This window comes from Drosophila tropicalis, unplaced genomic scaffold, assembly GCF_018151085.1.
Source record: "Drosophila tropicalis isolate 14030-0801.00 unplaced genomic scaffold, ASM1815108v1 contig_393, whole genome shotgun sequence".
Classification (NCBI taxonomy): Eukaryota; Metazoa; Arthropoda; class Insecta; order Diptera; family Drosophilidae; genus Drosophila; species Drosophila tropicalis.
Window position 1 is genome coordinate 1598727 of NW_027172855.1, and position 13940 is coordinate 1612666.

General features: G+C 33.3%; 3 protein-coding genes across 5 annotated transcripts; all 3 read right to left on the reverse strand.

Annotated features, from left to right (window-relative positions):
- Positions 1–403: 403 nt before the first annotated feature.
- LOC137572670 (lipase member H) lies at positions 404–5491 on the reverse strand. 2 transcript variants are annotated; one of them, XM_068284427.1, is made up of 6 exons: positions 5402–5491; positions 2136–2336; positions 2004–2070; positions 1534–1941; positions 731–1108; positions 404–665 (listed from the first exon to the last, which is right to left on the reverse strand). In XM_068284427.1, exons 2-6 carry the CDS (start codon positions 2161–2163, stop codon positions 521–523), a joined length of 1026 nt encoding a protein of 341 aa, XP_068140528.1. In that variant the 5' UTR covers positions 2164–2336; positions 5402–5491; the 3' UTR covers positions 404–520. The 2 variants fall into 2 exon arrangements, with proteins under 2 accessions (XP_068140528.1, XP_068140529.1); XM_068284428.1 differs by lacking the exon at positions 5402–5491 and adding an exon at positions 3703–4067.
- A 2233-nt stretch (positions 5492–7724) lies between these two features.
- Positions 7725–12567, reverse strand: Pp2A-29B (Protein phosphatase PP2A regulatory subunit A). Of its 2 annotated transcripts, none has more exons than XM_068284604.1 (8): positions 12211–12562; positions 11817–11970; positions 11206–11624; positions 10641–10715; positions 10077–10556; positions 9640–9925; positions 9302–9574; positions 7725–8221 (listed from the first exon to the last, which is right to left on the reverse strand). In XM_068284604.1, the coding sequence occupies exons 1-8, from the start codon at positions 12292–12294 to the stop codon at positions 8217–8219; spliced, it is 1776 nt and encodes a 591-aa protein (XP_068140705.1). In that variant the 5' UTR covers positions 12295–12562; the 3' UTR covers positions 7725–8216. The 2 variants fall into 2 exon arrangements, with proteins under 2 accessions (XP_068140705.1, XP_068140706.1); XM_068284605.1 differs by lacking the exon at positions 7725–8221 and adding an exon at positions 8969–9189 and having other exon boundaries at positions 12211–12567.
- Positions 12568–12798: 231 nt separating this feature from the next.
- Positions 12799–13651, reverse strand: CSN8 (COP9 signalosome subunit 8). Its single transcript, XM_068284606.1, has 4 exons — positions 13518–13651; positions 13393–13457; positions 13150–13328; positions 12799–13088 (listed from the first exon to the last, which is right to left on the reverse strand). The coding sequence occupies exons 1-4, from the start codon at positions 13572–13574 to the stop codon at positions 12838–12840; spliced, it is 552 nt and encodes a 183-aa protein (XP_068140707.1). The 5' UTR covers positions 13575–13651; the 3' UTR covers positions 12799–12837.
- Between the last annotated feature and the right edge of the window lie 289 nt (positions 13652–13940).

The following is a 13940-nucleotide window of genomic DNA, read 5'->3' on the forward strand; positions in this document are numbered from 1 at the left end:
GGCTAAAAGTAAATCTAATCTTGTGGAATACATTCTTAGAAGGATAATCTCGGAAGAAGGATATTCTCCGAAGGATTCGGTTTGCATAATATTTAGTTATATATATCAACCAAACTTACTTTTACTCTCGATATGCCAAAGTTGGAGGGATATAAAATTTAAGTCTTGATTGCTGTTTCAATTTATTTGTTCTTTTCATTTATTTCGTTTTATGAATAAGTCAATAGACTATACAAATAATTCTTTGTTTAATTCAACAGTTATTAGACGTTATTTTAAGATATTTCTAAAATCACTAGTGACTTTTTAGGTATTACAGTTTTACATTAAGTAAAATATTCCTTTTTAAAGGGAATCTCACTTTAAGTATTTATTGTTATTTCATGAATTAAACAAAATGAAGGAGTTTTAAAACAGAATTCAGATATATTTCGGTGATGTGATATGTATGACAAAATAGTTTTCTATACATTTCTATAATGTAATTGGTTCCTTCATCTGTCTGGGAGGTATATATGAGTTACTTAACTATAGTCTGTGGCGCTTCACAAATGTTGCTATGCGTATTTCCTAAAAGTTCCTTGGGTTCCACATAGACAGTGCCCTCTTTGCCACGTGCAAACGGCGTCTGACCATTCGTTTGTAAGTAAAAGTTGCCATGAATTCTACAAAATATTCAAATAGTATATATTACAAAGAGCATACGAAATTTTTATTGATAAAAACTCACGACGTTGGACAGTGATGACCCATTACAATGGGAGCACAAGTTTCCATAGTTTTGTTTTGCTTAAAATCCGACCAACTCTTACAGGGAACAGCATCAAATTTAATAGGAAAACGATCGGAAACGCTTTCGGCCCAGAACCACCAACTTCGTCGATGACTTGACAGATCATTATCGCTGAGCATTTTGTAATTTCGTTTTGGGCAACCAGGTTGTAGAGTACCACCGCTATTTGGCCAGAAATCTGCAGTTCCTGTACTTGTTGGGGCACCATATAGCCAGGCATCGGTATGGATGACATCAACGAATTCGGCATCGTTTGCGTTTAAATGGCCGCCCAAAGGATAAAACAACGGAAAGGCAGGATCTAAGGCGGAAATTCTAAAAGACAAAAATTAAATTTTAAAACAAAATTCTAAAATATTACAGCCTTAACCTATAAATAAACTGAAGTTATCCGTATGATAAATGGAATTCACAGACTCTTAACGATTTTTTTGTTTGGAATTTCTAAATGTTGTGAATGTCTCCAAAATAGTCATATTCAAGCTTGTCTTTGATGCATGCAGGACATTTGTAAAAATCGGATAGTTCGGACGAATCCATCATATAGAATTCGTCTAAATCTACAATGTAACTGATTGCTATGCGTGCGAGAAAGACCGTTAGCATCTCGCTGGCGTGTAAGTGAGATATAGCCTCCAATATTGAGCTATCAACTTTATGTAATTCACATATATTCACTGATAAAGGTTTAATGATACTGATAAAGAGTTAATGATATTTATATTATCTGTAGGTTATACCTTTTTATCTTACGCACACCTTTGGTACGTTTAAAAATCTCACGGCCTATGATTCCAGCCATTTGTCCGCCCAAAGAATGGCCAACTATATGAAATTTCTCAATATCTAAGCCATGATCAAACATTTCCAGCAAAACTTTGGCCAATTCTGGTGCCAATTGTTTGGCATTGACAACAGCATCAAACATATAATTGCCATCGGCCAGTTCACCCCAATCCAAGACAATTAAATTTGTATCTGTACGCTCCAAATAGGCCTCGGCTATAACATGTATACTCTCGACATCCGGATCTTCCAGATAGCCATGCAAATACAAAACTGTATTCTTTGATAAATCTAAATTTTCATCCTCCAAAAGGCTTTTAGAATCATGAAGATCATAGATATCACTATCGGCGACTGTCGGTCTATATTTGAATGATAAGAATATTAATTTTTTTTTTTTTTTTTTTGTTGGCATTACACTTACCCGTAATATAATATAAACTTTGCTGTGCTTAGGTCGGCCTTTGAGTTTTTGAGGCCACAAAGTAACCCTGAAAATTGTTCAAAATTTAATTAGTTAAATGAATTAAATGTAAAATTATGAAGATGAACTTACTTGATTTATTTTTTATAGCCTTGTGCATTGTTAGTGCTGATACTAGTCCATACAATTATACAGAATGGGAAATAGACTGCTATTGATTACGTCTAGAATCAATAAAAGATTAGGTAGGCACTCGCTCTAGTCACTTCCACTCCAATGAACTGATTAACCAAAACTGAAGTATCCGCTTCGTAAATTTATAAATCCACTTGGCTTAAAAGCAAATTCAAATTAATCAAATTAACTTTTTTTTCTTTATATTTCCACCATATTTCCTATTATTGAGCGATAAGATAAAAGAGGTCTGATGTTTTTTAGCATTATGAGGCACAAAATTCACTATGATTGCTGAAAAATATTAAGCTACCCACGTCAGGCAACTCAATTTGACCTATAATCCTGTTGACTAAGCCCAATGGAGTGACGCATTAACATGCATACGAAACGAAAAGTGAACATAAACTAGATTATCGAACCATTAACCAGTTTTTCTCTTAATTCCATACCAAACAAATATATAGTATATGTAAAGGTGAATGAATTTCAGATGAACGATAGCGGATCCCTTTCAACAACAAATTTCCGATAAGAGGGTTGGGGCCAATAAAAGGTTATCCGATCCGAAAGTTTTATAGCAATTAAATAGCCATTTCGACAGCTGTGCACATTTATAGTGCAGTTTTTTTATTCTTGGTAGAGGCAGTTAGCTTATACCTGCTGTGAAAGAAAGATTCAAGATGTCCATAGTCCTATTATTTACATTTTCTTTAAAATATAGTTGGGTGGATTTCGAAATTAAGTCAAGCCTAACATTGTAGTTAATTTAAAGATGTTGATAAAGTTTATGTTTATATACCTTTTATTTATGCACATTTCTGGGGTAAGTTGATGAAGCTGAGCTTAAAATGGCATAAAACTTCAAGGTGTCAATTGGTTTTTGGTCTATCCATGTATATATTGTCTAATAGGGTTAACATACATACATACATACATAGGTTGCAATATTTAAAAAATAAATGTCTCAAACTTGTTATGAAATCTAAATTCAAGGTGCTTACTGGTTTTTAATTACATAGGACTTCGATGGATTTCAGAGATTGGAAAAAAGGATTCAAATTGAATCAAGTAACTATTTTTTTAATAAGTCAAAGAATTTTTAAAACGCTTCATTTTCAAAGTTTTTGTTCAACAAAGTTAACAAATTCTCATTAATTATGAACAAACAGATTACGAAACTCCAACACACAAGTTGAGGACAGGTTTCTAATGTTAACTTGAATTTAACAAGTTAAGCCGAATTGCAATTGCAATTGGCTTGAGTAAATTTACACACTGTTTCCAAGGTAAAAAGTAAGGTAATATTCAACTAAGTGAACCTCTCACATGTTAAGTGGCCCATCAAAAAGCAAGTTCCACTGTAAGTACATACATATATACAAACATAGATTGCACCATATGACAAAAAAAAAAACCACAACAAATAAACCGGCTATTACAGCAAACTGAAGTTGGGGAGGTCGATTAAAAGGAATGTAGTTTTTCATATGAAATAATATAGCTTCGTATGTGTCTCTCTTACTTTTGACGATTTCCAAATTCATTTTTAGCTTGCAGACGATTTATATATGAACATAAATTAAAGCACTTCAATTTACAACATTTCATTATTAACAAATAACAAAAATAAAGGAAGAGTGGGACAGTAGAAGTGGGAAATTAGCCAACTGATAAACGACAAGCATTAAACACACTAGGCAAAAGTATGGCGATACGTAAAAATAAATAAAAAAAAATAAAACTTAATCGCGAGTCGGCAGAAACGTTTAATAAAACGCGCCACTTGATCACAAAGTGCGACCAACAGGGCAAGTAAACCGAAAATAGTTGACATATCCGCGTAATTAATGTGCGCCGGCCGATGTCGATGCCGAGCCGGAGCCGGACGCCAGACAATTGTTTTTGGGTTCCAAATCAAGCGGGGAAGGGAACTGGCGGCAGGCAATTTGGCGTCGTCCAAAAAGTAAAAAAAAAAAACCTCATGCATATTCAAATTACTTCAATTTATGTATGTTACTTTTTGGAAATACGGTCTACTTAAAACTAAACCTTTCATCGTGAAAATTGCCCCATAGATGGGTAATAATCAATTGGGAATATGTACGTGCTATAAGGTGAATCCTAACTGAACTCCCAAAAGTATGCAAAAATCACTAGCTGTAATTTTTTTCTCCTTAAACCTGTGTTTCCTGTCAAAATTACTTCTTGTATGAATTTTGGTACACCCTTTAGGAATCCAAAATCTTAATCTTATCTATTTATTGAATAATAAATATATGTACATAACATACATGTATATGTATGTATGTATTTGTCCTATATTGGATCATTTTATGTATGCTAAATAAAATCTGCAATTTGACACGAAATTAATGCATTCTATTTTAACTAATGTCAAATTGTCATGTCCTTTAGGTGCCTTTTTTCATGAAACAAATTGGTAAATAGAAACATTTTAGGAAATGGTGAAATAATTGTTGTATTGTTTGTTTTCAGTATCGAAGCTTCTTAACATTTTATGTTTAAGAGTCCTTTATCACAAACACACATTAATCATAAGAATACATTTCGAAAGCTAATTGCAATGTATTTTAATCACTTGAAAGGATTTTCGACTTAATCTCAACTAACAGCATTCATTTTAATCATTGCTTATGAATATGCCCGCTTTTTATTTTAAATAAGTCTAGTAGAATGATGATTTATGTATTTCAAGCAAAAACCATTGACGTAGTTTTTGCTACATATACATACATACAGTAAAAACTCGCTTAATGGACACAATTATAATGTAAACAAATGAAGAACAACTGAAGAGTCTCTTTATTAATAGGGTCACTAAGCACAAATATTTTGAAGACTTTGAGCTACCTTTTTTTAATTTAACACTACGGGGTATAGGCAAGTAAAATTGATAATGACTCTTACACACACACACACACACAGGTTGTCTAATAGATAGGGTCGGTCCTCATAATTATAGTAACAAAATCGAAAACTTTATTGCCTTCCCCATTTTAACCACAAATCACAAGAAATTTGCTTTTTGACTTTCTCTCTCTCACTCTTTGTCTTTCATTCTCTGGCTTGTTAAACTCAATGGCACTCGAAAACGCAATTTGCATACTAACTATCAATATTGATTTCAAATGATTCCAATTTAAAATGACCACTTGCATTGACATTTGGTCATTAAATTATAGTACACAATATTTACGTACGCGCTATATAGAAAGAATCTCAATCGACATCGGGGAGGAGGACCACGATGAGACCATAACCAAGCGCGTTACAAACACCGCAATCGCCCAAGCAAAACTGATCTCGTCGCATTTTTTTCGCTCGCCTCGCGTTGAAATAAACAAAACAACAATCTGACATACGAACACTAAACAACAAAATATTGGGGCTGAAAAGCCCAAAGTCCCATATCTAATAAAATTCATTAGAGTTAAATGAAAACAAATAAAAAATTATGTCTTATACTTTTAAATTATAAAATTAAAACTGTACCCTTTTATCATTACATTATTAAAACAATTTTTTGAGTTTTTGTGAAATAGATATAAATCTAGAAGGCTAGAAATATTTTTTTTAAATTACTAGAAAAAATTAAAACTTTGAACTTGGGAACTAAACTAATTTTAAAATATTATTTTTTCATTATTTGAGAAAGTTGAATGAGCAACAAATTGGAAAAAGAATTATAGAAATGTTCAGTTTTAATGATTTAATAGAAATCTATTATTATTATTTAATATTTGACATTGCCGATTCTAGGTTCAAAATAAAAATTATTTTTCTTTTAATTTCAAAGTTATTACTAATAGATTTAATACTTCTCATTCATAATTTTCTGTTAATTTGGAAAATAGATTTGGGTTAAAATTTGCAATACTACTTACTAAAACAAGGGGCTTAATTTTATCTTGAGGTTAATTTTTGAGGTTCAAAACAGTTTTAAATTGTAGTTTAGTTTATTTGGATAGAACCTACATATGTACATATGTATTTACTAATGTACTTGAACTTGTCTTAACAACTGTATAGTGGCCAATTGTCATTTTAACTTCATTAGAAATGTTAAATCTGTGTTTGTAAATAAATTTTTGCGTAAATATTTTCTAACAATTATTCATACAAGACAAATGCTGGTAGAAACAATAGAAACCGGCAACTATTATTACCCACTTAGACTTGAGAGTGCCTCAAGGGACAAACCGAAATTTTATAAATTTTTCTCTTGTGTAAATTAACTATTAGTTTTCAGGAGACTTTTCGAGCTTCAACTTTAAAAACCATGTTATTTAGTTTTTGTGTAACTTTTTGATATAGAAGGTGTTAAATACAATGGTTAATAAAATTTTAATTTAATTTAAAGCTAATGTTTGATCTAATTTCCTTTAGATCAAAATGTAATAATAATAAGATTTCTAAAGTTCAGTTCTTTCAACAGTGTAAACAAAAACTCCTAACCCAGGTTTTTTTCGAATCACGATGGGCAATAAAAAAAATTATAAGAGGAATTCCTAAGATAAACTAAATTACATAAAACTGAAACTTATAATGGGACCACACCCTTTGTGATTTAAATTTATTAAGATACCATTTTAATTGCTTAGACAGGTTGTTTTTCCAAATTTGGCGTTTTACCTAAATTGGTTAAATGTTTCTTGAAAATTGAGCCTCCTAATATGGAATTCTTGTCTATTCATTCCCTTTCCCAAAAAAGTAGATTCTTCCTCCAAAGAAGTCTTTTCCAGTACGGCCAATCCTGAAATTGTAAAGCTTTAGGAATAGGTCCATAATATGTATATCCAAATCTAAATTAGTTTACTAATGTTCGCTGTAGCCTAAAGCATTACATTTTTCTATCAATTAATTCTACAAATTCTTTCCAATTGTCATAAGTCATTATACAGAATATTTTTAAAAACCTTTAAGAATAAGGTAAACACGTCATGGGTTAACTTATTTAACTTTTGCTCCAAGCGTAAACATGGGAATCAAGATATGGTCGAACGCCTCAAATTAAAATTGACAGTATTATTTAAGAAATAATGCACAAAATGACTTATAATTATATTAAATTGTTTTTGTGACATTAGCTTCGAAGACGCAAAGTTTATGAGTATCTTTTTATGAAAGTTACGTTGTATTAGTGTACAAAATGTCATTCGCCTTTATACATTTCATTCAAGTAAGTGAAAATTAAGTATAATTGAAGTTGTTGCTGAACAAATATTTATATGTTATCCTGCGACTTGCCTAAATAAAAAACATGTATATGTATTGAATTTTAAATTGATGTCTTCGATCTCTAAACTTAATTGTATAATATAAATATCTGTAGCTAGGTTAAAGATAATTGTTATAGTTTATAAACAAATGATCACAACAATTTTTAAAGTATTTCGTCGACTTTTGATCTGTTTATGATAATGAAAATATTTATAGTAAGAACGGAACGAACGGAAGAAACCTTTGATTAATGGATCATTACCAGCATAACATCTAGAAAATTATAGAAAAATATTAATGCAATTTGTTTACACAGTTTTATTTAATTTTTTATTTTGCATTCAGATGCGATCAAATATTCAACTCTACATTTCTTTTTTGTGGTTTTTTGTTTTATAATGATTTTTGTTTGTATGCCTATGTGGTAATTTAATGTTATATAATATAAGAATATAAGTATGTAAGTAATAATGTTTTCTTGTGTCGCATTATGTTGTGGTTGATTCCTCCCAAGCTGCCGACTTGGCTTCCACACTTTTTCTTCCTAGATGTAGATTGATTTAGGGCGCAAACCGGCCTCAGAGAGAGAGAGAAGCTCCAGCTCCAGCTTTAGCGTTTTACACTAATTGCAGGGGATGGGGGGTGTTGGTGGTGGTTGTGGTGTTAACGATGGTGAGTTGTGGCTCCACTACAATTTGCCATTCTTAAGTGTTGCTTCATAATTTTATATTTTTGTTTCCGGCATTAAATTACATACATTTTAAAAATAGAATAAAAAAGATGCAAGAAGATTGATTACGCTGCAAAAAGAAACGAAAAAACACATATTGAACATCAAACAGATTTAAACAATGGTTAAGGTTTTAAACAAATGGAGATGTAACAATCAACTGACAACAAGAAGGATGACAAATCAAGTGTCAGTTAGTAAACTTTTAATACAATAATCATTTTGAATCCTATTCAAAAATTAAAGACTTCAGGAAAAACACTTATATTTTTCTATCTTAATTTTAAAACTTACTCCTAACAAAGTTTTTATACTAACTCCCCTTTCCAAATCAAACTTTGAAGTCTTTTTAAATACACATAATTCCAGCATTGATTTAATCAACTATTATATTCCTGATTCTGTTGATTTGTAAAACATTACATACATAAATAAAAATACACATACTTATCATTAAACCACTCAGCCGAATAAATTAGTTAAAAATTAATAACTAACTTTCTGATTGACGATTGATTTAAAAACAAATTTGTGTAGGTTTGACTATAACTCTAGTCCTAGCAGGGATTATAATTTAGTCCAAGTAAAGTTTATCTTCTCTCAAATAAAGGGTCGACAGAAATTAAGTGTTTGCAATTACCAAACTCTTTGATAATGTATTTTTTAGATTCTGTCTTAAATTATATACCCTTCAAAATTAAAATTCCAAGATTTTTATTGTTAGATTGTATCACAGGGGTTGGGTTATAACAAAAAGTTAAAACATTTAACAGCAGATTGAAAGAGGCTACAAGAGGTCGGTTGCACATTAAATTTTGTAGCTACTCATCCTCTAACATTCCAAATTATTGCTGCTAGGCTGCAGCTGCTGCTCTTTTTTCTCAGCTGCCTGACCATTCAATTCCGATATAATATCATCACCCTCCTGCGGTGGGGGTGGCGGCGGCGGTTCCACAATAAGTTTAGAGTCCATTGCCATTTCAATTTTATATCCCATACAAGGTGGCACCGCTGTTCTAAATACATTGAATTCCATCTCTATGATGGGAATGGGAATAGGTGGATTGAAGTATATGAATTTCGAGTAATAGCAGACGGACTTTGCTATCCCACTGGAGCCACCGGAACCCGTGTTTGTCTGATTGCTTACCTGCTGCTATACCAGCAATTGCTTGTGCTGCAAAATGCTTAACATCCACATCTGTATCCCCATTGAGTTTATCCAGTGTGGGCTTCACCTGTGCATCAATAACGCTGGCCTCCAAGAATGGTGATATCTTTTGCAATGTTTTGGCCACATTGAAACGTACATTGGCTACAGGATCAGCAGCTAATAACAATACAGTGGGTAGCAACAATTTTGTGGTAATATCTGTGCCACATACTTCAGCCAAAACATTGAGGCAGAATAGACAAGTCATTCCTAAAGAAATACAAGTAATAAGTAATTATATTTGTATGTAGTTTTAAAACAAATATTTTACTTACTGTGTAGATAGTTCTTGTTGCGTGACATAACCAATATCATTGGTATAATAGCTTGTTCAGCCCATGGAGCACCGAATTGTTCGACCAGTTTCTTCATGTTGAGGGTGGCAGCCTCCCGTATGGCATAGACATGATCATTAAGCCAGCCCATGCAGAGACCACGCAGCTTTTGATCAAAGAATTCTTGCCCCAATTGACCAGCCAATGCGGGCATGTACTCAATGATGGCTAAACGCACACGCCACTTGGAATCTTCGGCAAGTTCCACAATGGCGGGTAAAAGAGACTAACGTAGGAAAAAATATATCAAGATGTATTTTGTATATCCAAATATATATGTATTTGAGGATGTATTTTGTATATCCAAATATATATGTATTTGAACCCCGACAATATTCCTATAGGGATTCAAAAATATCAATTGTTTCTGTGCTCACCTGGGATAGCTGCTGAATACCGATAACATCATTGACACAATCCAAATTGGAAATAATATTTAGACGCACTTCTGGGCACTCATCTTTCAGTTGGATAAGGAACAATGGCAATAGTTGCTCCACAGTTTGATAGGCTCCCAGCATTGGGCTCAGGCCCATAATAACAGAAGCCAGTGCGGACTTAACATGAGGATTTGGATCAGAGACCAAATCTCTTACATATGGTAATATCGAACTAAGTATGATTTGAACCTGATTGGCCTTATCCAGATTGGCACAAAAGTCTTTGACCTTGGTGGCAACAGCAGCGCGTACCTCAGCTTCAGCATCCTTAAGCAGATATTGGAATGCGGGCACCAAATCGACACGTGTTATCTCAGGGCCCACTGCCTTTTGCAGATCAACAAATTTCTCAGCCACCATATAACGTACGCGCCATGATGAGTCACTAGCGCATTGCCTCAAAGTGGGCAGAACCAACTGTATATATATAAATATATACACATTATGGTGATTAATCAAGGAAACATACAAAGATCATAAAATTAAATCAGTATTACTTACGTGCTCAACATCATCTTGGGGCAACAGTTGCGCAATGCTGACGCAAGCTTCTACGGCCAATAAACGTACAGAATCCTACAATAAATAACGATTTGATAATGATATTTAAATGTGTTCTAGAAAATTATCAATGTTACTTTGATCTTTGTAAAAATAATCGAACCGATCAATTTCAGTGTCGGAAATGTTGATTTGTAAGGGGTAAAATCGGTCGTCATTTATGGTCAAATCGATCTTGGTTCATTCCTTGGGAAAGAAATGGTTACCCAATCTACTTTAACATTTTTTTTCTCATTTAGTAAATCTTATACAAGCTGAAATTACAAATTTTTTAACTCTCGTGTGAACAGTTGACAGATTTTTGTCTTAATTACTTTTTAACATGCTTATTAATTCAATTTAAACCCTTAATTATATTTAAAAAATATATCTAAAGGACCGTAAAATTTTCATATCTTATCAAAAAAGATTTGTATTATGTTTTTTTTTTGTTTGGGCCGCAATAAAGATAAAATTTTCTTTATCCACCTTAAGCTTAATGAACGTTCTGACTCATTTCGTTTACCTGATCATCCTGGGCCAATTGAACAAAGTTCGGTATCAAATCAGATTTTAGATATTCGGTCTCGACGACTTTGGCAAATTCACCCAATTTATTGGCTGCTGCACGTCGCACCATAGGCGTCTCGTCTTGGCATAGTTTTCGGAAATTGGCACGCAATTCAGCCTTCACCGGCTGAGTGACGCGTGGATAGCAAACGGAAAAGAGGCCACATGCCGAAGTACGTGAAGTGAACCAATCGCCAGAGACCAAACGTTGAAGTGTTGGCACAACATGAATTTCCAAATCCTGGGCATTATGTTCAGCGGCCACAGTGCGTAGGGATTCCACTGCCTTGTCGCGTACAACAGTTTCCTCGACGGTGGCTAAACTCTCGAGTGGTGGTATCAAATACATGGCAAATTCAGGACCACCGACAAGACCTAAAACCAAAAATTTATTAAAATTTTCAAAACGAAAAATAAGTACATAAAAAACTGAATGAATGTAATAACAATTAAAATCGATTTAGAAATGTAGTTGTTTTTTTAATAAACTATTTAAAAAATTATATACAAAATACAAGGCATTCGCCTTTTTTATTCAATCTGTTATTAGTGTTAACTTTTTCTTACTTGTAAAGTTTCCAAGTTGATCCGCAAGAGCCAGGAGCACTTCATCCTCATCGTAGATTGTTTCCGTAAGAAATGGTATCAATTCTGATCGTGTGCGTTCCTCACCCAAGGCCAAAGCAATTGTCGATAGCTTTTTGATGGAGTTTAGCCGCAACTAAGAAAATGGCAAGAACAGTTTTATTTATAATTGAAAATGTACACAAAATAAAGAACATGACGAAATGTAGCGAGTTGCCCGAACGCAATTGTCTGTGTAGACATTACATATACAGACACACACATACACATGCATGTAGGCGCATTGCCATACACACACAATGACGCATTTTTTTTGCGTGCTTTATTATCTGACCATGGCATATTGATTGATTAAATGATCTTTGATTGCACAAACCTGCACATCCTCATTTTTCAGTTCATCAATTAACACCGCAATGGGATATAGAGAATCATCAACAGATTTGTCGCTCGCTGCCATTTTTTATTTTTCTCCGCACACTAATACAAATGCAAACGCCAGACTCGGTATCGGTTTTTTTTCTTCTTTCTTTCCTTCCTTCCTCTGATGGATAATTAAGAATATTTTGGACTAGTAGTAACTCTCACGCTTCTTACTATCTCTAGTTATTATAAAGAATCTGTATCCAATTTTTGTTGTTTTATTTAAATAAAACTGATTTATTTTCCAATGAAAAAATGGGACGTCGCTTGCAAAAAATTATTTTATAGTGTTGCCAGAAAGGCATTCGCCCACTCTCTGACTCTGGCAGCACTCACTTATATACATATTGATAACAGCTGTTGCACTAGTTCAGTTGCAATTGCAACTAATCTTGAAATTTAATTGAAATCATAACTTTTGTATGAAGTTTGTCTTGTGTGAGCAATTAAGTTTTGGATGGTTTTTCATAGCGGTCATTTCAGAAATGCTGAATTAACAATGGTCCCCGCATACGTCAAACTAGAGTAATGAACCAGTTCCTTAGAGGTTTAAATCAACTTATTGAAATTTAATATGAGCTTAATTTTCTAAGAATGTCACAAATTCAGTTAGTTTAAGCAATTGATCATCGTTGCCACGGACGGGTACGATTTCCTTTGCCTTGGGCAACCAAATAACCCTATCGCCATCTTGTTCTTGGGTCCAATCCAATGATGCGCAATGTGTTCTCAGTTCATTGGGTGCCATTTGCACCATGTCGAGCAAATGTTCTTCGTAAATGGAGACATAAGCATTGCCGGTTAAAGTAAATATTTCCTCTCGTTGCCTGGCTAAAAGGGTTATAAAAAATATTACTTTGACTTGTCATACAAATAAAGAGGAATACATTACCAAAGAGATCATCAATGGTACTTTTGACATTTTCGCTCCAATTGTAATTGATATGCTTGAAAAAATCGGCATAATTGTTGTGATGCAGGGCAAGATTCAAGAGATTTAGCTGCGCCAGTTCCTTATTTTCAATTTTTAGCTTGTCCGGTATGCGCATCCAAAGCAACTTTGCATTTGATCTGTTCAATAATAATTATATGTTTCTGCATTATACATGTAGTTAAACAACAAAGAACGACTTACAATTCATTTTGATATAAATAAATGGCCATTAATTGTTGATAGACTTCTGGAGTAAGTTCAATGTGCTATAAAGAATGCAAAATATCATATTTTTAGCCACCTTAGACGTGTTTGAAAAAAATTACCTCCAACTCCTCACTTTCTAGTTGTTGAAGCAACTCTCTATATTTATTTGACTGCATTTTATTTTATTTATAAACAATTGTTTGTGGAGCAACTAAATCAGTGGCTATTTTGGAACGAGTAATCTTGTTGAACTTGTTCCGATAAACGAAACTGTTAGCGACAGTGCTGCCATTTCAGCCTTTTTCCGGTAGATCGATATTGTTTTTTGATCCAGTCAGAAAATGCCGTGACAAGAATCTCAATAGATCTCTCTCAATAGACATCAATTCACGAAAAGGCAGGAACTACCCCAAGTATATCCACTTTCTTCAATTGTCTTGTTTCGGTACGATTTAGCCGATAACAGGTGGCTCCAAAAAAGTTTTTTGAAAAAACATCATTTTAGTGTGACCAAGCTATAAATTTTTTAGCCTTTTCTGGCA